At 39.5% G+C, this 21,793-nt stretch overlaps 1 protein-coding gene across 11 annotated transcripts in view; it reads left to right on the top strand.

The window, feature by feature from the left end:
- Nucleotides 1–21,793, top strand: part of DYM (dymeclin) — a 211,214-nt gene that overhangs the window by 3,211 nt on the left and 186,210 nt on the right. For 10 of the 11 annotated variants that reach the window (XM_071425865.1, XM_071425864.1, XM_071425859.1 and 7 more), the window contains exons 2-5: nucleotides 8,032–8,209; nucleotides 18,007–18,059; nucleotides 18,737–18,830; nucleotides 20,101–20,237. In XM_071425865.1, coding sequence (XP_071281966.1) covers nucleotides 8,070–8,209; nucleotides 18,007–18,059; nucleotides 18,737–18,830; nucleotides 20,101–20,237 — 424 coding nt within the window. In that variant the 5' untranslated portion in view covers nucleotides 8,032–8,069. Of the gene's footprint in view, nucleotides 1–3,563; nucleotides 3,630–8,031; nucleotides 8,210–18,006; nucleotides 18,060–18,736; nucleotides 18,831–20,100; nucleotides 20,238–21,793 lie in introns of all 11 variants that reach the window. The other variant, XM_071425855.1, reaches the window with a different exon arrangement.

The raw sequence follows: 21,793 nt of genomic DNA, 5'->3' as shown, positions 1-21,793 counted from the left end.
AAACACTAGCTGTATTTGAGTGCTGACCTTTTCTTGGGGTGTTGGATTGTAAGAGTAAGGATAGAGGTACCTTTCTTCATGATTAAATTTTTTCATAATTGCCTGCACACCACCTCTCCCCCTCACTGTGACAGAATGTTTTTGTGAAACTGATGCTGTCATTCTGCTCTCAGATGTTGCTTGGTGCAACATTTATTTAATAACTTGTTACGTAGGAATTTAGACAGAAAAGTGATCTTTATAGTTTTTATAGCTTTAAATTTTGTTAACTCTTGATAAATTTTATAGGTAGAGAGGCTTTTGAACCTTCAGGGAGATTTGGCCACAAGCATCATGTTTTAGCATGGGTGTGTAATTGCCTGCACTAAAAATGAATAAATTGAGGAGTCCCGAATTGATCTTGTGGGATTTTGTGTTAATAGACTAGAGATATGTTTTGTTGCATAAATTGCCTTTTTTTGTAAATTGGACAAAGAGGTCTTTATATGCTCTAAATGTTTTTTTTAACTGTAAAAGTTAAACAGGAGCTCTCTGAACTTGTGAAATGCCTTAAGAGAAAGGCATTTCACATGAAGGATTCAGCAAAAGCTTCCTCAAGAGGTTTGACCTGCTGCCCTGCCCTGCCAGAGCATGGTGACTGAGGGAATAGAGGACAAAAAGCTTCATTTAGATTAGCTGTGTCACTAAGGGTATGTGCTAATGGAAAGGCCAATACACGTTGGGTGGAAATATAATAATTTTGGGGTCTAGTTTGCCACAAGCCTGTATTTGCTTACTGGTGTTCGAGGCTATCACATAACTTTTTAATATTTTTTAGAACCCTCTGTATCAGAAGTTTCTGTTGTGAGGTGAAAGGTTCGGGTGGCATTTTTGTGTAAATTATTTTTGATCTCTTACAACTGTAGGGAAAAGCATCTTGAGCGAGGTTGTCCTCCTTGATTTTGTCCTCCTGTGAGTCAGTAGTTCCAGTTCAGGACCTGGCTTTGAAGGCGACCTGTGAAGGTGACCAGTAGTTCACTTGAAGTAAGGTATTTTGAGATTAGTAAGTGGGCATCTGCTTAACAAAATTACTAGATTTGGTGATCAGAAATTAGCAGAGTGGATCACCAATAACCTGGAGTTTAGAGATTATAGAGCGTATGAAAATGTGTTCGTTTTCTGAGATGGCACTGAGAAACATGATCAGTACACCTCAGTCTCATTTATAGAATTTAGGTTTTCATTTTTCTGTCATCTCCTTTCAGAGCATTTATTAAAATGTGACAAACTGTGTAGTGTGAGCTGTCAAAGACAACAGCATCCCTTGTTGAGCAGTTTGGGGAAGCACTACAACATCCAGGCTCACTCACATTGGAATTCTTCTGCTTGAAATACTCTGCCTCACCATGAAGGTTTTGAAAAATCCCTTCTTCAGCTGTGAGCAGAACAACTGTACCGTAGGTGGGACATGAAGGAAGCAGATTGTGCTCTTCAGAATTAGGCTTTTATTGATGACTGACTCCCACGGAAATGTTGTGGAAGAGGAACTGGAGCAGAAAACATAGCATCATCACTTGTTTTTTCAGCTGCTTGCCTTCCCTGTGAGGGGCCTTCTTTGCCTGCAGTAAATCTGTTGAGATTGGTCACTTCTGCTGTGTGCAGGTCTCTTCAGGCTTCAGTGGAACCCAGAAGGACCATTCTGAAGTCACTGCACTGCTGCTCGATTCAGGTCCTTACTGTGGAAGGGGAAGGCACTAGAACAGAGCAGGAGGACCAAAAGAGATGCTGTGTTTGTTCATCCAGCTGAGTAAACAGTGAGCAAGTCAGATAATTTATGTTGAAGCTGCCTAAAGACCTTGAGATGTTGTTGTTGGTTTTTTTTTTTTTATTTTTTTTTTTTTATTGCTCTTGTTCTTAGGCATCGTGGGGACCACTTCATAATTCTGTTGCATTTCTTACTGCCATCCAAAAAATGCTTCTGTTCTGATGTGCTGAGCTTTACAGGAAGACGTTTTGGTGTCTGGTCAATAGTTACTGTACTGGGCTACTGCAGAGATGGAAACAGGTTAGAGGGTTGTATCCCTGACAGGAGCCATCAAACTTGGCAGTGTCTGAAAAATAGTGAGTAGAGGAGAAATGGGATTATCTAGAAAGCTATGATAGATGGTATTGGTCGCCAAGCTGCAAAGATAGACCCTGTCTTGGTCAGCCAGGTTCTCTGAAAGAGAACTTATTTTGTGTTTGTCACAAAAGCAGCTTGCCTGTCTGCTACTTCTCATAAAACTGTGGTTTTTGTGGTTTTGGTGGGTTTTTTTTCTGGAGGGTAGGGGATTTGGTGTGTATCTGAACAGTTTCAGCATGCAAAAGTGAAAGGGGTGGGTAAGGGGAACTGAAGAAAGGAGTGAAAGGAGTTGTTGGCAAAAAGGCAGTAGCAAGGGGGGGAAATTACAAATCAGTGTAAAGTGAGCAGAAACAGTCTTTCCTGCATAACTCATTAACTTAAAAATGGTCGGAAGCTTTTCTAATTGGTCTTGAAGGATGTGTTTATTCCATTCTGAAATCTCCCAGGCTGCTTGGTTGTGGCTAATTGGTGTATCAGAGAAGGTGAATTTTTAATAGTGGTTTGATACTGTTTGAAGATTGCTAAGCATTAAATTACAGCTGGAATATTCTGACTCATTAACATGCTTTAAAAACAAAGACTATTTCAATGCTCTTTTCTGATCTAAAATGGCAAGAATTCCTAAAGTCTGAGGATTGTAAAGGTTTTTTTTTCCTGAAGATCTCTTTAACTGGCATGAATTGTTATTGCCAGGTATTTCTGCATCATTAGTTTTGCTTAGGAAAATCTTAGCAATTTAATTGGTAAAATAAAAATTCTTACAATTTGGGACCTCTTTATGTGAAAATTAGTGAGTGATCTCTGAGTATGAATGAAATATTTGCATAACTGCTTTTTGTCTTGTAGAAAGACAGAATCTCATTTCTTTGGGGATTTTTTCAGCCTTTTTAACAGCACCAAAACTTCCCCAAAAGAGTTCCCCAAGCAGTGCAGGTAATAAACACTTAATATGTCTGGAAAGCTGCAAAGTTGCTCAGAGAAATTGAGGCTGCCCCATCTGTGGAAATGTTCCAGGCCAGGTTGGATGATGCTTGGAGCAACCTGGGATAGTGGAAGGTGTCCCTGCCCATGGGAGGGGTGGACTGGGATGGCCTTTAAAGGTCCCTTCCAAAACAAACCATTCTATGAATCTATGAAACGTTACTGTAGCACGGGTGAGTCGTCAGAATTCAAATATATTGTGCAGACAGTAAAATTCAAATATTGGAGCTGGACAATACATCCCGTTAATTTAACTTCTCTGTTTTCTGTTGTATGGAGAATTATGTGTAAATATATCGCGGTAGTCTCATACCTCTGTGGCAAGATTTATCTTAGGATTTTGTGGGATGCTTTAATGTCTCATGGGATGGTCTGAAACCTGCAGTTCTTGGATACAAATAGGAATCAGCCAAAAACCTCAGTGCAGTGTTTTGGTAATTCTGAACGAGCAGCATTACATCTCATGTTCTCCCCTTTACAGTGATTGTGGCTCCTTTGCTTGGAAAGAAAACAGTGTCCATAGTTTGTAAAGCTGCAAAGTATAAAGGTAACCAGAGTCCTTCTATGTATAGAAATTTAGGTTTTTGTTAGGTTTTAAGATGTTTTCAGTATTTTCATGTAATTGTGTTGAGGACTCAATCTAGCAACCAGATCTCAGATGACATTGTAAAATCTGTGCATGACCATCTCAAATTCTTACACTTTAAAGAAATAATTTCTAAAAAAAAATCCCACAGCTATATGTAATCTATATTACTCAAGATGTCTGCAGACTATGCCAGATGATCATGGCAAGTGTGATTTTGGAAGGGGGCAGCTGGCTGTACTGGGCAGATAAAATTCCAGCATTAGCAATTAAGCTGTGAGACCAGTAGGAGATATAATCCTGAAAGGAACTGTAATTACTGGTCTAAACTTGTTTAAATAGAAGATATATAGAGGATGACAAATTTTTTCCCAAGTTCAACAGTACACATCTGTACCTTGAGTTATGCTTAGGAGCTCACACATGGCATCTATGTGTTGCTGAGTTGCTTTTAACGTTCTTTCAGATGAAAAATTATATTCTTGTAAGCCTTGTTAATAATTAATACTAAAATCTTCTGGAAGAAACAGTAAACTTGGGATTTGTACCTACCCCTAGCAATTTGAGATTGGAATGAGTCCTGATGTGCAAAACAAACTCCTTTGTGTTGCTCTAAAGCCTCTACTGCTGCATTATGGAGCCAAGCTCTGGGGCTAAACAGATGCTGGATTTAATAGAGAATGACACTTGCAGACCAGGCTATGATTCTTTGGGGGTGTAATAATACTGAGTTAAACTAAATGAGTTGCTAATAAGTTGTGTCTGTTTGGTTTTTTTTGGGGGGGGAGAAGGTGTGGGGGGGCAGATAAGTAGATGAACCTTTTGTAAAATCTTATTTTAATGAACCATGCATTTATTTATTAATGTATTTAAAGGAAAAGTAAATCAGATTCATTGGTAATTTACTGCTAGAGTGAGGACTGGCTTTCCTGGAGTGAATTTCCTGTGACTTGGTGTTTATTTGGGCTATCCCACTTTAGGATGTGAGGAAGCAGAAGTTGTTTAACCTTGTTTTTTGCAGTTTCTTTGGGATCCCCTGGAGCAGCCTTTCTGTGCAGGGGAGGCTGTTATGAAATTGAAGGAAAAATTGTGGATAAATAAGTAAATGTTTTAAATACTGCTTAAAGCATACTGTTGTAAATGTGTTCCAAGTACTGATGAACCTTTTATATTATCCAGTAGCTCGAACCTCTACTGTCTTAACCAGCATGCAGGCACAGAAGCAGTGCCTCTTAATCAAAAGCAGTGTGGACATTTAAGTGGTTACATGTTTTATGTGAGTGATCTTTTCAGCTAAAGGCAGCTTTTTCTAAAAGAAATATTTGATTTGACTGTCATTTAATTTGATATTATTTAGTAGCAGCTGAATTGGAAATGCGTTTGAGATCATGACTAGCATGTAATCAGCTAAGTTCAGGCATTGGGGTTAATCTGTTACTGTTGTTAAAATGCTCGGAAATTAAATGTTGATTTTTTTTTTCTATTTTAAATTATTTTTAGTCATTTTTCCAGTAGGATATTCATGAACTCTGAAGGAGAGACTTGTTTCCTGGGTGATTTGATAGCTGGAGTTCCTCAGAAATGTCTTGCTTATGTAAAGCAGGGCCTATGGTTCAGATTGTAGGAGCTGAAGGTGCTCAGGCTGCATCATGAAGTCATTGCAGAGTGCTTCATCAAGCTTTGGGATAGCACAAGTTCCTGATGGAAAGAGTTAGCTTTGTGTGTCTGTAGGTGTAGTCATCTACAGGAAGGATCAGTACAACTTGCTGAGGTTTTTACTTCAGAGGGGTATAGTGAGTGTAATGTACTTAGGAGAGGAAAGAAACCACTTGGGCCATAACAGAGAGAAAAAATCTGTATGTTTGTTTGATTGCTCCAAGATTTGTTGGCTCTCGAATGAGTGGAAGTCAAAGCTCGCCAAGTCTCCTTATCTACAAACTACTGTCAGGTATTTAAAGCTCAAGCAAGCAGGATTATTTTGATATTTGGATGGCTTGATATTTATTTCATTTAGAGGAGAAAATAATCAGCCAGTGCCTTATTTTACTGTCGTTTTGGGGAAGGTTTGTGGAATGAAAAATGTTCTCTGCAGTTTGGAGGGAGCCAGCTGGGCATTAGGGCTGGAGGGCTCGCAAGGGGCTCCACAGCTTGTCATGTTGCTTGGGAGTGTGGCTGTGGAACTGGGCATGTTCTTGGGCACTGTGATTTGACACTGACTCTGAAAACAGACAATAAAATTTTGCTAAGACTTGCTGTTAAAGCCCTCTTTGTTTTGGGTTTTGTCTTAATGATATTGAACCTGCTAGCATGCCATAGGAAATCTGGAAAGCAAGCGTGATTCCTTTTCAAGAATTAGCTTGAAACCTGTTCCAGTTGCTGTCATGTTTCTGGGAAGGTGGTTTAAATGTGAGGGGCTTTGGGAGCTGCAGCGAGCTATAAGAGTAGATTGTAAATAGAGAATACAGTGACTCATTTTAGGAGCACAGGCGAAGGGTTTTGGGCACTGTCAGTGCTCTGGCATGGAGAACTCAAGAGTTCCAGGTGAAGGTGGAGGCATTTGAAGGCAGAGCTCCAGCTGCCTCTTGGTTCTCTTCACCATTAGTTGTTTGTCTTGGAGCAAGTAAGCTGGAAAACATGAGCAGAGAATGGGAGCTTGAAACAGACAGAGACTAGACTTGCTTTTTCTCCGAGAAACAAAGGTTTAAATGTAGGGCCTTTAAGTCATTTAAAGGGACAGGGCTTGTGTCAAAATATAGGTCCAGGCCCAACAGCATCATTGTAGGCTTTTGCTGTAGTTAACATGGTGCAAACACGTCAGGTTGGACGGGGCTGGGAGCAACCTGGTCCAGTACAAGGTGTCCCTGCCTGTAGAATCTCCTACAAATAAAATTTAGAAAATAATCACCATTTTCTTTTTTTTTTCTTTTGGTTTTTTTTTTTTTTTTTTGGTTTGTTTTTTTTTTTGTTTTCTTAGGATCTCAATTTTAAAGATCTCTTTAATATTTTATATTCTACTCTGTGACTGTGCTGGCCCTTTGTTGTTTCTGACATATTTGTGTACTTTGCAGTTGCTCTAAATCTCAAATATGAATTCCATGATGGCTGCTAATGTTACAGCTTTTTGTTTGTTTCTAGTAAGCTTTCTTCATATTTACACAGTTCTTTATTAGTATTAATTGCTCTTAGAAGTATCTTTTCTGGAAGTAATTGCTACTGCAAAGTTGATGAGTGTAAGAGTATCAGTATGGTCGTGATCCTTGTATCTGATATCTTGTATCTGATACTTTGCATCTGTATCTTTGTAGAAAACGGGGGGAAAAGTTGCTGCTGGTTAGTGGCTTACATCTTCTGATACAGCTGTGCCTGTTCTTATGTTTTATGCCAGCTCAGGAGTGAGTATTTAGGTTGCAGTTAATGTTGCACAACACTTTTATCTTGATGGTGATGCCTTTTTTCACACAAACTTTTAAACCAATCAGTCACAGTTATTTTGTCCCAAAAGGTAGAAGTTTATTGAAGTTGATGCCCTGGAAAGATGTGAAGTGCTTGGGATTATACCTGGCACGTAGTTGATAGCATTGTTTTGGTTCTCTTAGTTAATTAAATTCTTTATAAAAATGAGAAGCAGCATGAAGATTTTAAACCTTCTCATTCCTCACACAGATCAAGTACAACACATATAATGAGAGGGTTTGGAGTGCCAGCTTCTGCAGTGTTCCATCAAAAAGCACTTGTGTTCCTGATGTGTTCATTTTATGGCTCTTTCCCATTGAAGTAGTTGCCTGGAAGGAACCATGTTATTTTGCAGAGGTCAGGAGATTCATGTATGGTCAGCAGTACCTTTGCTTACTTGATAACAGCATGATAAGAGCTGTTAAGGCAGGAACTTTAAAGGTGTAGATCGTTGGTGGCACGCAGAATTAGCTGCATCTTTACAGAAGTAGTAATTTTCTGTCTGCGCATGCTGAGTTTGAAAACATATTTCTGAATAGTATATCAGCTTGGCACTCCCATTAAAATTGTGAATTCTATTCTCGTAGTTTTCCCCACTGCTAGCAGCCTTGTCACTGATATAACTGTGAAGCAGTGTTCTTGCTGAGTATAATTTATTAAAATACAAGTGAGATGATGACTGAAGGAATAGCACAAAAACTTGTATTTTTCTTGAAGAAAGATGTTATAGTCCAAAGTCTGTTGAAAGGAAATCTTTCTAATATATTCCTATGTGCCTGATTCCTAAACCTCAGTAATTTTTCAAGGAGGTGATCTAAAGCTTTACTGGTGGCTAACTCAGAGTCTGCATATTCCTTATTTGTGCAAAAGACTTAAAATATTTCTTTCTTCTTTTTTTTTTTCCTCAAAGAAATGAAAATTTAGAAAAACCTTTGCCAAATAAAGAAGATGGGAGCGAATAGCAGCAGCATCAGTGAGCTTCCAGAAAATGAGTACTTACAGAAACTGTCAGGATCAGAGCCCATCTCTGAGAATGACCCGTTCTGGAATCAGCTTCTGTCTTTCAGCTTCACCACTCCAACAAACAGGTAAGAGGGTGTTGGAGAGCTGGCTTTGATAATATGTTTATAGAAGTGACCAGTCTGAAAGCAAATGAGTGGTTATGTTAATTATTCCTGTTTTAGGTAGAAGAGGAATAAATGCCTGTGTAAAATAGGCTGTTGTCTCTAAGTTTGGAAGCGTTTTCCACCACCTCTTCCATTCCTGTGGGTTTCTTTCTTCTTCATAATAGCAGTAATTGCTACTCATTCTCCTGGTAAAGATCAGAAATAGGGTCTGTAGTGTTGGGGGAGCCTTTTTTCCTTGTTGTTTTAGGAAGCTTTCTTTTCCTTTGGTATAGCCTTTGGGTTGACTGGAGATTCCAACATTTGATGTTTCCTCTCAATTTAGAGTGAATTGTACTTCTTGCATGATTTAATTGTAGGTCAGCTTTTGAGTTGCTTAGTCTGTATGGCTTTTTTTCACCTTCTTTGCATCTTAAAAAGAAATTTGGTGTGTATTCTCCATAAAAATATTTTCTAAATACCTAAAAGCTTTGAATGCCTTTTCATTCCAGAAAGTGGTGTAGGTATAAATAAAATCAGTATTTTTTAGAGGATCCATAGCACATCTCCAGAAGTAGAGAATTTAAGTTCTTGTAACTTCTATTAGCCCAACTCCATTGCTAAATTCCTTGGCCTGTGTGTAGATTATCAGTTTTACAAGAACAATCTGATATTAATATCTTCAGGTATTACTTAAACTATTTTTACAGTTTTCAGCATAAAACTGGTGCTTCTCTGCAAGTGAAAGTTCAGGCAACTGGAATGGAAAATGGTTAAGGTAAATAACTGGGAAGCATTTACTAGGTGCTATTTTTGTAAAGAGTGAGGAGGAGGAAGAGGAAGTATTTTGGCTTCTGCCTGGAGAGAATAGCCAGAGGTTTGGAAGAAGGGACAGTGTTGTGGAGGACTGTAAAGCTGGTAAAGGGCAGTATGGAATTGGGAGTGTGCAAACAAGCAGTTGTGTTTCCTCTAAGATCCCTCAAGACAAGATTTATTTACAGCCTACCCATGACTAATAAGATAGACAGTAAAAACTTACATAATACTCTGTTGTTTGGATAAATAATAATTGCATATAAAACCCCACCAATTTCTTTTGGTTGTTCTATTTTTCTTCGTTCCCCCATGCAAGTTAAGGAGTTTTTCTTAGCTTGTTTTGCAGCTTTTTTGTGCCTGTTTCATGAAATTCAGATCCAGTGTAGAGTAAATTTGCTAAAAAACCCCCTCAAAACAGCAAAGCAAAAAAGGTAACCAAACAAAAAAACCTCAAGCAAGAAACATAATTAAAAAGACAAGAAGTCAAATAAAATGATCCAAATGCAGGTTGAAAGTTTTAATTAGCTGAACACCAGATGGTGCTCTTGCCTGGGAGCTAGAGAAGAAATACTTTGAGAGACATCTTTTCTGCAGCTTAGTATTGGAAGGAAACAGAAATTTCTAATTTAGCTGCATCTACCTGAGACAACCACTGGCAAGTGAAATTGGGCTATGTTGGCTGCACAGCACCCTCAGCATTTGTCTATATCAGATAACCTTGCCTGCAGGAATGGAACAATAGAGGTCAATGTCAATTTCTGAGATTGAAATCTTCCAAATTACCAAGTTACCTCTTTTTTTAATGAGGCTTAAGTGTCAGGAGCAAGATGCTTGTGATTTGTGGAAAGGAGCCAGTTTTCACCTGTCATACAGGACAGAGTTTTACAGTTTTCTTCTCTTTTTAAATTCACTTTTTCTGGTTTGTTGCAAAACTAGTGACTGTTTGCAAGTATTATTTGGAGCAGTTAAAGAGTTTTGTGTTGTTTTTTTTTTCTGGAGGCAGTTGGTGATACTTCAGAGTAAAAGATCCGTTTCCTGAAGTTTTTGCAAAGATGGGACTGATGCGATCCCCAGGGAGAAGAGGGCTGTCTTCTCTGGGTGCTGCTTTGGATGTAAATCTGTCCTACATATGTCAGTACCATAGGGGAGGAAGCAGAGAAAATCATTAGAAGAGAATGTGGTAGACAAGTTCATGTTGGTAGGAAAAGCAATCAGCCAAATTATCCAAACAAAAACCAGCAAGGTGGGGAAATGGTGGGGCTGGGGTAGATTTACTCCTTTCAGCAACAGATGCCCAACAAATTCCCCTTGTTGTCAAGAGGCATTGGCCATAGCAAGGAAACAGTATCTGCAAAGAAGGATTCCAAAGGAAATCTGAATCAGTGTGTGTAAGAAAGTTTGTGGGGTTTTTAACACTTTTCCATGTATGCTTTTTCTAGTTAGGAACTTGTGACTAGTGCTTTGCTTTACAGAAGCTGTTCCAAGTTAGTCCAGGTGCGGTAGATCCCAGGTGTCAAACAGGGCTGGATCTTTTGTGGAACAGTAGCCTTTGTGATTTGGCTTGAGATATGGGGAATGACTGTTTTGTTACCTCAAGAAACATGAAGACATGATACCAGATCTTAAAATAGCACCACTTTCTGCGCTCTGCTGTCTTCATTTTCTTATGCTTTGTGTGTCTTGGCACTTTGTATTTCTTTATTTGTCCTTGTTTGCTTTTCTCTCTTTCCCCTTTCAGTTTGGTTGATCTCTTCCTCCTTTTATCCATGTCTCGTCTTCATGGTTCTCTTTTTTGGTTGGTTTTTTTTTTTTGACCTCTACCTGACTGAATGTGTTAATTTCTCTTTTTCTGGTTCCATGTGAAATAGTTTAGCATTGCTCATTTCCTCAGCCATGCCTTTCTTTCCTGGGTTTTATTTTTTCAGTCCTGTTGACTTTTTGGTCTGTTTCTGTGAAGAACTCAAGGTAGTTTTCTATATGGAATAGTTTGTTTCTGTATGGGAAAGTGTGCCAAATACCAGTGCTGCTGACTGCAAAGTTGCTGTATCTCTGTCAGCATTGATGCAAGATGCTCTTGCCCTTTTACTATCTCTTCCAGTGTTTATATTGTTCTTCTGTAAGTTTAATTAGGAGCTAATCTATCTGGAAAACATAGCAGAAGTGTTTATTTTTTCAGCCAAGATAATTCCCTACAATGATTCATAGCTTGGCACCACAAAACAGTTCTGGCAGGATGAGGGATTGATTTTTTGGGGCACAGCAGCCTATTGAGGTAAAAAGTGGGATTGCTTAAACCTGCTTTGCCATCCAAAAATGAACAGGAGAGTGTGGTCAAAGCAGAGCTTGCTCCGAGGAGTCTAATATACTGCCTTTCTGGGCTGCTTGTTCTTCCTCTCATACTGTTGATTTTCTTAATAATTAGGCAAGTATTGAGAGAGACTGTCAGCTGTAAGTAATCAGAAATGAGCTGATGGTGAATCCCTGCTTGCTGCCTGTGACTCCCCTGGCATGATTGAGTAGTAACAGCCAGAGCCAGCCTGGGTATCTGGCACATAAAGAAAGCCACTGGGCCTTTCACAGCCTAGGAGTGGGAGCAGATAAGTGGTGCAAACATAAATAGCAGTCCAAGGAACCAGCTTCCAGCAGTTTAGTTTTAGGTTGCCTCACACTTTTCACTGTAAAAGGTTTATTGCGATATCATCTTCCATAAAGCAAATCATGCATGCTAAGCAGGTACTGCTGAAGTGTCTGCTGAGGCATTTCTGGTTTCAGCCATTAGGAAGTACTTGGTACTCCAATTTCACACTCCTGCATATTCCTGTCTTTTTTTTCCTTCATAGGTTTTTATTTGTTGCACAGAATGGACTTGTGGGACCTGAATTAAAATCTGTATAAATCTTCCACTTCTATACTTTAGGTGACTACCCTATCAGTCCAATAGTGTTGGTTATTGCAGAAATTAAATACAGCTTCTCTGGATGATTTTTTTAGTTTTTTTAGTTACTGTCAGGATTAAGAGCTATGACGTTTGCTTTGGAGTGGTAGCTCTCAGTCTAGGCAGACTTTGTGTTTGTCTGGATTTTCTGTGATTTGCTACCAAGAATGCAGCCTCTTCCTTAGTGGTGGTATTAGTTACAATTATTTTCTGATGGAAAACTTAAAGTTAACTAAAGCAGAACTTGCTGAAAATCATGTGCTTAATATTTACTGTTCTGCTTTGTTCCTTCCCCAGAGTTATAAATGAGTTGGTGGTTCAAGAATAATGTGCACGGGCCTTTAATGGAAAAACATAGAGATGGGAAGCTTTTATGTTTCCTTAACATGGTACATTTTTTAAATGGTACAATAAATCATATGCTGCCTTATTCTCTTTGATGTCTGTCCTCCAACTACGCCTTTAAAATCAGCATTCCCACAGTAAGAATTTAGTCAATGGGCTGGTTCTTCTGTGTTGTGTTCAATGGCAAAGAAAAAAGGCCTTACTGTCAGGAAAGCTGCTTGTTTTGTTTTTTCCCCCCCTCCTTTTTTAGAGGGGTACTTGTCTGCTTTGTTTTGGGTCTTTTTCTTACCATGTAGAGGGCAGGTGTTGTGATGTGAATATGTTTCTAATTGCAGCTTTTAGGCAGAATGCTTTCTCTTGCTATGTGGAGATACTTTAAGAGAAGCCACTGCAATTTTGAAACATCTTCTATTGTGGTGCTGTTAAAAGAAAAGCTGATAAAACCACATTCTTCAAAGTTGGCTGCTGCCAGGAAACAACCTTCACTGTCTTAATAATTATGGTTTTGCTGAAGACTGATTGTTAGTGAATTTAAAGCAAGACAGCTGAATTCAACCATTTAAAAATAATCCTATTTATAATGCCAGTGTTTTGGGGGTTTTTCCTTTTCCTTTTTTTCCCTTCCTTTTCTTTTTGAAGTAATATTTTTACAAAAACATCCTGCTGACTGCAGGATCCTGCTTTTTGGTTGTAAGAAGCCAGAAATAAAAATACAGAGTCTTTGAAAATGATGAAATTTTATTGATTAATTGACTGCTCAATTTGCCATTCCTTCCCATCTCTACTGAAAAGAGGTTTTCTTGCAGAAAACTAACTTCCTGATGGAGAAACTCTGCACTGTGATGAGTGATTGCAAACACAAAGTGATTAAATCCCAAAGAAATAATGATTATCCTTGATTATTCTTTATTTTCACCACTGATGTGTGATAGCTGTGGTCACACAGATGCTGCCTGTGTCTGGAGCAGCTTTTAGTGACAATTGGTATGGAAAATATTCTTATTACATAGTGTTAAGATGTTACAGAAAATAATCACTGCCACTGTAAAACCTCTCCTGTTTGGATACCTTTAAAATAAACAAAGACAAACCAATTTTCTTAAAACATGGCTGTGCTGTCAAGGAAGCAAATTTCACTATTATTAACTTTAGTTTTGCTCAAGTCTGTGGGCTTATACTCTACATAAAAGAAAAGCAAATAAAATAATTTTTTTTTCTTTTAAGTACTTTGAAAATGCTGGCCATCAGATCACAGCATGAGGGAGGAACTCCTGTGAAGCCTGGAATTTTTTCTTAGAGTGTGTGGGAAGCAACCATGCACCTCACAAATTTGCTTGTATCCAAGTGAGCCAGTAAAGTCGGTATAGTTAAGAATATTCTGATTTGAATCTATTCTGTTTGCCCCCTGTGTTCACAGCCTGTTTGAATCCCCGCATCAGGTGGTACCTTTTGTTCATTTCTTGGAAAACCGTGGAACTGGTGAATATGTAAATATGTACTGCTCTGTGGAAGCGAGGTTGTTCAGTGCAGGTTGTGCCAGTTGAAGTACATGTGCAAACTCACCTAGGTCACTGTGATCCTGCTGTTAAAGGCCCGTGGCTTGAAGTTGGTGTCACAGAAGCCCAGAACAGTTTGAGTTGGAAGGGATCTTGAAAATCATCCCATTCCACACCCCTGCCATGGGCAGGGACAGCTTCCAGTGTCCCAGGTTGCTCCAGGCCTTGTCCAACCTGGCCTTGGACACTTGCAGAGATAGGGCAGCCACAGCTCTTTTGGGCAACCTGTGCAAGGGCCCTACCTCCCTCAGAGTTTGTTCCCTATGCATGTGACTAGTTTCCATAGAGGTGTCTTGTCCAGGGCAGAGCTTCCTGGATGTTACTGGAGTGCCTGGGTTTCTTGCTGATGCTCAGCAGAGCCATCAAGCAGCAGGCAGAGTTGACTTTTCATACTCACTGCCTGTTTGTTACTAGCAATAGATAATCTGTTTCACATTGTGAATATACCAAATGTTTGTCATAGAACAGGGAATATTTTACACTCCATCCTTAACAAATCTGTCCTTTACTTTTATGTGTTCTAACCCATGTCACCAAATGCTACATCCACATGACTTTTAAATCCCTCCCATGATGGCAACTCCACCACTGCCCAGGTGCCAGAGCTGGACACTCCTTTCCATGAAGAAATTTTCCCCAATATCCACCCTGAGCCTGCCCTGGCCCAGCCTGAGGCCGTTCCCTCTGCTCCTGTCCCTGTTCCTGGGAGCACAGCCCGACCCCCCCGGCTGTGCCCTCCTGTCAGGAGCTGTGCAGAGCCACAAGGGCCCCCCTGAGCCTCCTTTGCTCCAGACTCAGCCCCTGCCCAGCTCCCTCAGCTGCTCCTCATCAGACTTGTGCTCCAGATATGTATTTGACAGGTATTTGACAACAGGACAGTCCGTATTCCTCCGGTGAGAGTTTCAATTCAGAGGGAATTGGAACTTTTATGTGATCAGTGCAGTGAAGCTTCACTTTATCAGTCCTTGCTCTTGTTAGGGCTGAAATACAAATAAGTACTTATTAGCAGTGTTCTCTGTGGCTTAATGAAAGGACAGATGTTTCAGTGTTGAGTTTCCATTTTTACATTCATCCATTAACCAGCTGTTATTTCCACAGGGACTGTAGAGAAAAGTTGGTACCACAGTTGGTTGAACTGTTTCTTTTGTGCCACCTTGTGAATCTTAGCTCTGGCATCTTCTGCCCAAATCTTAATGTAATTACCTTCTGTCTCTTCACTGCACAAGAAAATACCCAGACAGCTTTTTTCCATGTCTCTCACTTCTCTTTCCTGCCCAATCAAAGGAGAGAAAGTCACTGCTAAGTTTGGCCCATGGTACTTAGGAATGAGCTGCTATTTTTTTGTACCCCTCCACAATACTGTCTCCATGAGTCCATCCCTGGGGATGCATTTCAGTGGTGTCTGTCTATTGGGGGGGTATTTCTGCTGTAATTCCCCCTCACTAGGTGTTTCGTTTGAGTGAACTGAAATTTTACAGTAGTTGTTGCCTCATCTTGAGCGTGGCAAAATTCACTTTTGTGTTCTTGTTGTATGAACAAGAGGCAGTGGGCTGTAGTTAATTTTTAAGCGTTAAACTTCATTTTAGTATGAAAAAGAATTACTGGAGTGTTAAAAGCTTTGCTGAAGATCTGAAAGCCTTGCTTGCTTTGCCACTGTTTTTGATCCTGGCAACTTGTAGAAACCAAACAACTCTGTGGAATTTTTTTGAGGACTCTGTGTGGGTTTTAATAACTCAAAAGAGAAGAAAAAAAAATCTGTAAGAATGCTGTACTTTGAAACCTAACCTTACAAATTAGGGAGAAAATGAACCATAATTCAAAAGCTGAATGTCTGCATTTAGGGTTTAAATCCTGGAGCAATTACCATTCTGACTGTGTCCCCAGGATCTTTGGATAGTGGGAGGGGTCATGTTCTGTTACATTATGAGTTTTCAGTACCTAAAACTCTCTACTGAGTTGTTGTCCATTGTAATATTCACCCTCCCTGCCTGCCAGGGCTTGGGAAGGAATAAATCCTGATGACAAGCAGCCAGCTGGGCAAATTTAGAAGTTTTTGTTTTTTTAAAAAGTGTAAGGTCACATAGACCTAGAAAACTGTGTTGTCCATAGTTCCTGGTGGCGTGCTGGTGGTTCTTGCTCAATACCATTTGTTTTTAATTACTCTGCATGTTTGTAGTGCTGGAACAAGAGACCACCTTTGAGACCAAGCCTAATGTTTTTAAAGTATATATCAAAGTGTAAGTTTGTTCTTTCTGAATCTTGTGTTTCAAAGCAGTTTGTAAGAGAACAATGAATGCTGGTAATTGATATCAGGACAAGCCAATCTGCGTAATCTAAAGTTGTCTTAGGATATTCAGCTGTAGGTGAAGAGCTGTCTCAGCTGTCAGCTCACTGCACAGTAAATTAGTCTGATATACAATAAAATTTGCAGGCATCTTAAAACTTAATTTGATGTCTCTCTCTTGAATAATTTCCTGTTGAAGGGTTTTGAAATAATTTTTTTGACTGCTCTTTTTACAGTATCTTCTAGTCCTCATGGGCTGGGGAACAGCTCAAACTCCACAGCTTCCAAGACCATGGCTCCACAGGGTTTTCAGCACTGGAGCTTGTTAAGCAGCTTCCCACACAGCACCACTGATAATCTCAGGTTGATGCAACAGTGCTGTAAACTGGATTACCATGTAAATTTAAAAAGGATTGTGTTATGATTGCAAGCATTGAACTAAATTTTTTGACCATCCTTTAATTTTTTGAACTTCAGAAGTCCCTGAAGGTACAGGCTATATGTTCAGTCTGTGTAGAGGCTCTACCATCTCTTCAAAACACTGAGCAGTAGATATGATATGCTCATATGTTCATGATATGAGCAGTTCATGATATGACAAGAGGTGATCTTTTAAACTAGAAGAGGGTGGATTCAGACAAGATAGAAGGAAAAAATTGTAATGATCAGAGTGGTGGAACAGGGTGTCCTTCAGTTATTAATATTCATATTGCTCAGTGTGACATTGAACACAGTATCTGATGTGTGTTTGTCTTGTTTTCCCGTCTGTTAAGGATGCTTTTGAAGATCAGTTGCCCTGCACTGGTAGGTCAGAAGTACGTGGCTGACGCAGCTGATGTGGTTTCAGTGGTTGCTGTCAGGTTTTGCTTTAGTGCTTTATTGTTCTTTTCAGATAATGTTTTTCTGAGGCGTATCACGAGGCAATTAATGAAGTTAGGAACAATTTGCTGCATCTGATGTGATTGTTGTGCTAGTATAATAACATTGGTTAAAAGGAAAGAGCTGGTTAGCTTGAGGTTAAATGTCAGATTGAGGTTTCTTTTATTCATGTTTTTAAAAGTGCGTCATTTCATGTGAAATTTCTTGTAAAAAAGTTCAAGTTCTTTCTGTAGGCTGCTGTTCTGTTTGTATTTTTGGTAACACCAAACTGAGCATGGCAGCACTGAAGCTGCAAAACTAGCAGTAATAAAATGCACATGGAATCACAGAATCGTTTAGGTTGGAAAAGCTCACAAAGACCGTGGGGTCCAACCATTCCCCAGCACTGCCATGGCCACCACTGACTCCTGTCCCCAGGTGCCACAACTGCACAGCTTTTAAACCCCTCCAGAGATAGGGATTCCACCACTGCCCTGGGCAGCTGTGCCAGGGCTGGACAGCCCTTTCCATGGAGGGATTTTCCCCAATATCCAACCTAAATCTCCCTTTGCACAGCTTGAGGAACATTTTCTCTCCTCCTGTGCCTTGTTCCCTGGGAGAAAACACTGACATAATTTCACTCTGATAGACATTTCACTTCTGAATATTAGTTTCCTTTTTTATAGTTGCTGTGCTTCAAAAGAATATTGCATTGCCTGATGTTGGGATGACAGAGCATTGGAATGAGTTGCTCAGAGAGCTTGTGGGGATACTCAAAAGCCACCTGGACACAGTCAGGGGCTGCTGGCTCTAAGAGATCCTGCTTGAGCAGGGAGGTTGGACAAACTGACCTCAACAAGCTAATGGATGGCTAAAATTAAGTGCTTCATAGAAAGATTTTATTACTGTTTTGTAATGAATTTTCACTTCAAGTAAAGGAGCCCAATTACTTGTGTAACCAGTTTTGTTTTCTTTTCCTCTTACCTAGTGCTGATTTAAAGCTCTTGGAAGAAGCCACAATCTCTGTCTGCAAGTCTTTAGGTGAGATGTTCTACCATCTTTTTTCCATGTACTTTACCAGAAAAATTGGGAAACAGCATCCCTGTGCACATTCATGCCTTTATCATTCTATTTGTATATGTTGCCCTATTAAAATTAAAGCAGTGTAAAGAGTGTGTTTTTGTGTACCCCAAACCTTTACTTCCGTTGTTAATTCTTTTACAGAACTTGATATGACTGCAAGGTTTAAAACAAATATTTCCATCTCTGCTATGTCTTCTTCCCTTTGCCCTTTAAGCTGATCAGTAAGGGGAAGGAATTAGAAGATGAGAGGAAGGGGTGATATAAGTGTGATCAGTGGTGTTGCGAGAAAGTGGAAGGTAGTTGTGAAGACTTGTCCAGTTTTCTGATGGGAGGCAGTTGTGCTGCAGACAGGTATGGGAAAGGAACAGTTTGAGTATCAGTATCCCATGTTTGGGATATTTTAAATCTAGGATTAATGGTATTTAGAGAACAATTTTAAACTAGTAAACCATGTACTAGAGAATCTTAAAAGAAGAATGCCTGTACAGAAAACCAAGACATACTGTGCTTTATTTAGAAATATTTGAGACATTGCTTTTGATTTTTTTTTTCTAAATGTTATTTGAACTAGACACAACTATATGTGTCAGTTTATGCTTACTTTGTAATTTTAACATTTTTTTTTTCTCACCTAGTTGAGAAGAATCCTCGAACAGGAAACCTTGGATCATTGATTAAAGTCTTTCTTTCTAGAACCAAAGAGTTAAAAATTTCAGCAGAATGCCAGAAGTAAGTTCTCAGAAAAAAGCTGTGTGTGCCATTTAATTTTTTAGATGTTCCTTTTGTTGCTAGCTCTTGAATTTTTCTACACTGCTAATTAACACGTTCACAGACCAAACTTTAGAATTCTCTTAAACTGCTGTTTGAAACAGAACAAGTGTCTAGTACTTCTCTAAACACAGAAATTAAGTGTAATAGGTAAGTAGATTACTGGGCAAAAATCCATACTTGTATGTTAGATGAACACATTTTTATATGAATGGTGTAAGGTGTGGGTACTACTGCCTTAGAGATCTTTAAAAATTATCTGAACTTTTAAGCTGAACTTAATGTATGAGCCAGTATTCTATCTTGGAAATATTTTAAATATCTATGTCTATGAATATGTAAATATCAAAATACTGCTTTCAAGTTATGTCATGCAGCTGCTGTTGATTTTGTTTGCCCCTTTCAGCAGTAGGAGAGAACTCCCAATAGGTCACTTGTGCAGCACTGTGGACTTTTTTTTGCAGGAGGCTTTCTGTAGTTGTTCTCTCACACCCACGGATAAATGTCCCATTTTCATCAGATCTGGGGCTGGAATTACTCCTTGCTCCCATGACTCCCATCAAGTTTTTTGCTTGCATCTAAAGTAAGAAGTTACTTGTGCCCAGATAGCTGTTGCTGTTTTAATCCTAAAATACCTTGAAAGTACAGCTTTTGGCAATAATTGACTCTGTGCTGCTGCATGGGATCCCCAGCAGGGCTTACTGGGGCTCAAAAAATTTTTATGCAGCTGTATTTCCCTTTCATTCAGAGAGCTTGGAAAATATTTGTGTGTATTGCATAAGAAAATTGTGCTGTATGGTGCTCGTGAAGTCCATAAATGCCTCCTGTCACCTGAAAGCTGTTCACCTGGGAAAAGGGCTAAGGTTCAGGGAGCCAGGAAACTTTCAGGTCTGAACCTGCTGGAAGTTTTCAAATGTCTGTGTGCTTTGAGTCCATAGTGTCTAGAGACCTCTAGAAATTTGCTGAACTGTTTGGTGAGTTTCTCAAAGAGTTCTGTCTACTGTGGTGTTTTTAATGGCACAAATGTAGTTAGGGATAAGGTTGTATTTTCTGAACTACTTTTGAATACATTCCCATTGTATTTTCTCTAACATCAACTGCAGACTCCCTGCTTAAACACTTTTCCTTGCTTCAGCTGTAGAACTTTGTCTACTTGGACATTTATTTTCTTGTGGCTTTTGATGCATGTTTGCTGGTGGAGTGTTACTGATTCTTGTTTGTTCTTTTCTAGCCACCTCTTTATCTGGCAGGCTCACAATGCACTGTTCATTATTTGCTGTTTGCTGAAAGTATTCATCAGTCGAATGTCAGAAGAGGAGCTGCAACTTCATTTTACTTATGAAGAGAAAGCAGGACCAAGCTCATATGGTGGGTACACACAAGTGCAAGTGAAACATCATCCCATGAGAAACTTAAATGTCCTGATGTTTGTAGATGTGGCATGTAGGGACATGGTTTAGTGCTGGACTAGTGAGTTACGTTAATGGTTGTACTTGATCTTAAGGGTCTTTTCCCTCAGGTGCTTTAGGTCTAAATACCTTTATGATTCTATGTTTTTTAGACTCGGAATCCCAAACTTTGCTTTAAAACCAGAAATTAAGTGCTAGAGAGTTCGATTGAGCTTAATCTGGCTTTTTTTGAACAGTTGTTGAGATGTGGTGCTGTAGATCAGCCTGAGCTTTAGTGATTTTCAAACAGTTTGAAAAGTGATAATGGTCCTCTTCAGAGGAATTGAGGTGAAGGTGGCAATGAATGAACATTGGAACATTGATATTGCAATTTAATGCATCTTTTCACATATTTTTTATAAACAAACAGCAGCCACAGAGTGGAATTAGTGCTATTTTTAGAGATCTAGTGAAGGAAAGTAACAGTCCTATGGTTGGAATTGACCCCTTGAGAGAGCACCTGCTAAAATTTAGTTTGGGGACAATAGCTTATACAGAATTTAGGCAGAATTACTAAGATGGGCTGATATCCAGGAAACGTCGTGTGTGTTATGCAAGATGGAAGGTGGCAGAAGAGATGCTCAAGGAAGAAGTTGTTGTCTTTGAACAAGAATAATAGAAATGCATTCAAAATCAGTCGCACTGTCTGCCACAAATCTTGGTGTAGCCCTGTATCAAGATGCTCTCATGAAGTGCATGATGGATAATGCTGCCATGGGAGCCTTGATTTCTTTTGCTTTGTGGTAAGTCATGGAATCATTTTGGCTGGAAAAGCCTGCTAAGATCATCAAGTCAACCCAGCAACTGCCAAGTCCAAGTCAAAGTACTGTTCAATGTTTAATTGCATGTTGCATGAAGCCCAAAAAGTCTCAGAATGCTGGAGCAGAGTGAGTGGATGGTGTGAGAGCAACCAAGAGTGTCTGACTGTGGATTTCCTGCAAGGAGGACACGTGTTGAGAGCACCGAGTTGCTGCTTGCTCACCCAGCAGTGAAAACTGTTCATTAAAATCTGTTTAACTCCTTGGCTCCTGCCAGTGCTCTGGGGAAATCAGAACTGTGGTGCCAAAGGATTAAGTGCTACATGTTGAAATGGTTTAATGTATTTAAACTGTGATGAGTGATCTCTAGGAGGGAAGTCAGCTCACTGATGCACTGGAAAGGAGTATCTGCTTGTGTATAAGCTATCTCTGCAGACTGCCTGTGGGTTTATTCCTGGATTAAAGAAATGGCTCACCTCTTGCTTCAGTGTGCAGCATGCCACAGTGGAATGGGTGGAAAAGCTGAGAGTTTTGTCAGCTGGAACCCCTGTGATCTTTATTCCTTGCACTGGGAGTTCCTTGCAGTGTGGTATGGAAAGTGATTCTTGTCACCAGGGTAGACCCATGCTTATACCATGTCTAGTAGCACTTGACTGTAATTCACAGTGACATTTATTAGCAATAATTCTGTGCATATTGATGGCAAATGTACTTAGCA

Source organism: Agelaius tricolor, unplaced genomic scaffold (assembly GCF_023055355.1).
Source record: "Agelaius tricolor isolate 1412-34295 unplaced genomic scaffold, bAgeTri1.0.p SCAF_4, whole genome shotgun sequence".
NCBI classification, from domain to species: domain Eukaryota; kingdom Metazoa; phylum Chordata; class Aves; order Passeriformes; family Icteridae; genus Agelaius; species Agelaius tricolor.
The sequence above is the reverse complement of the archived record's forward strand: the minus strand, read 5'-3'. Positions and strand labels throughout refer to the sequence as shown.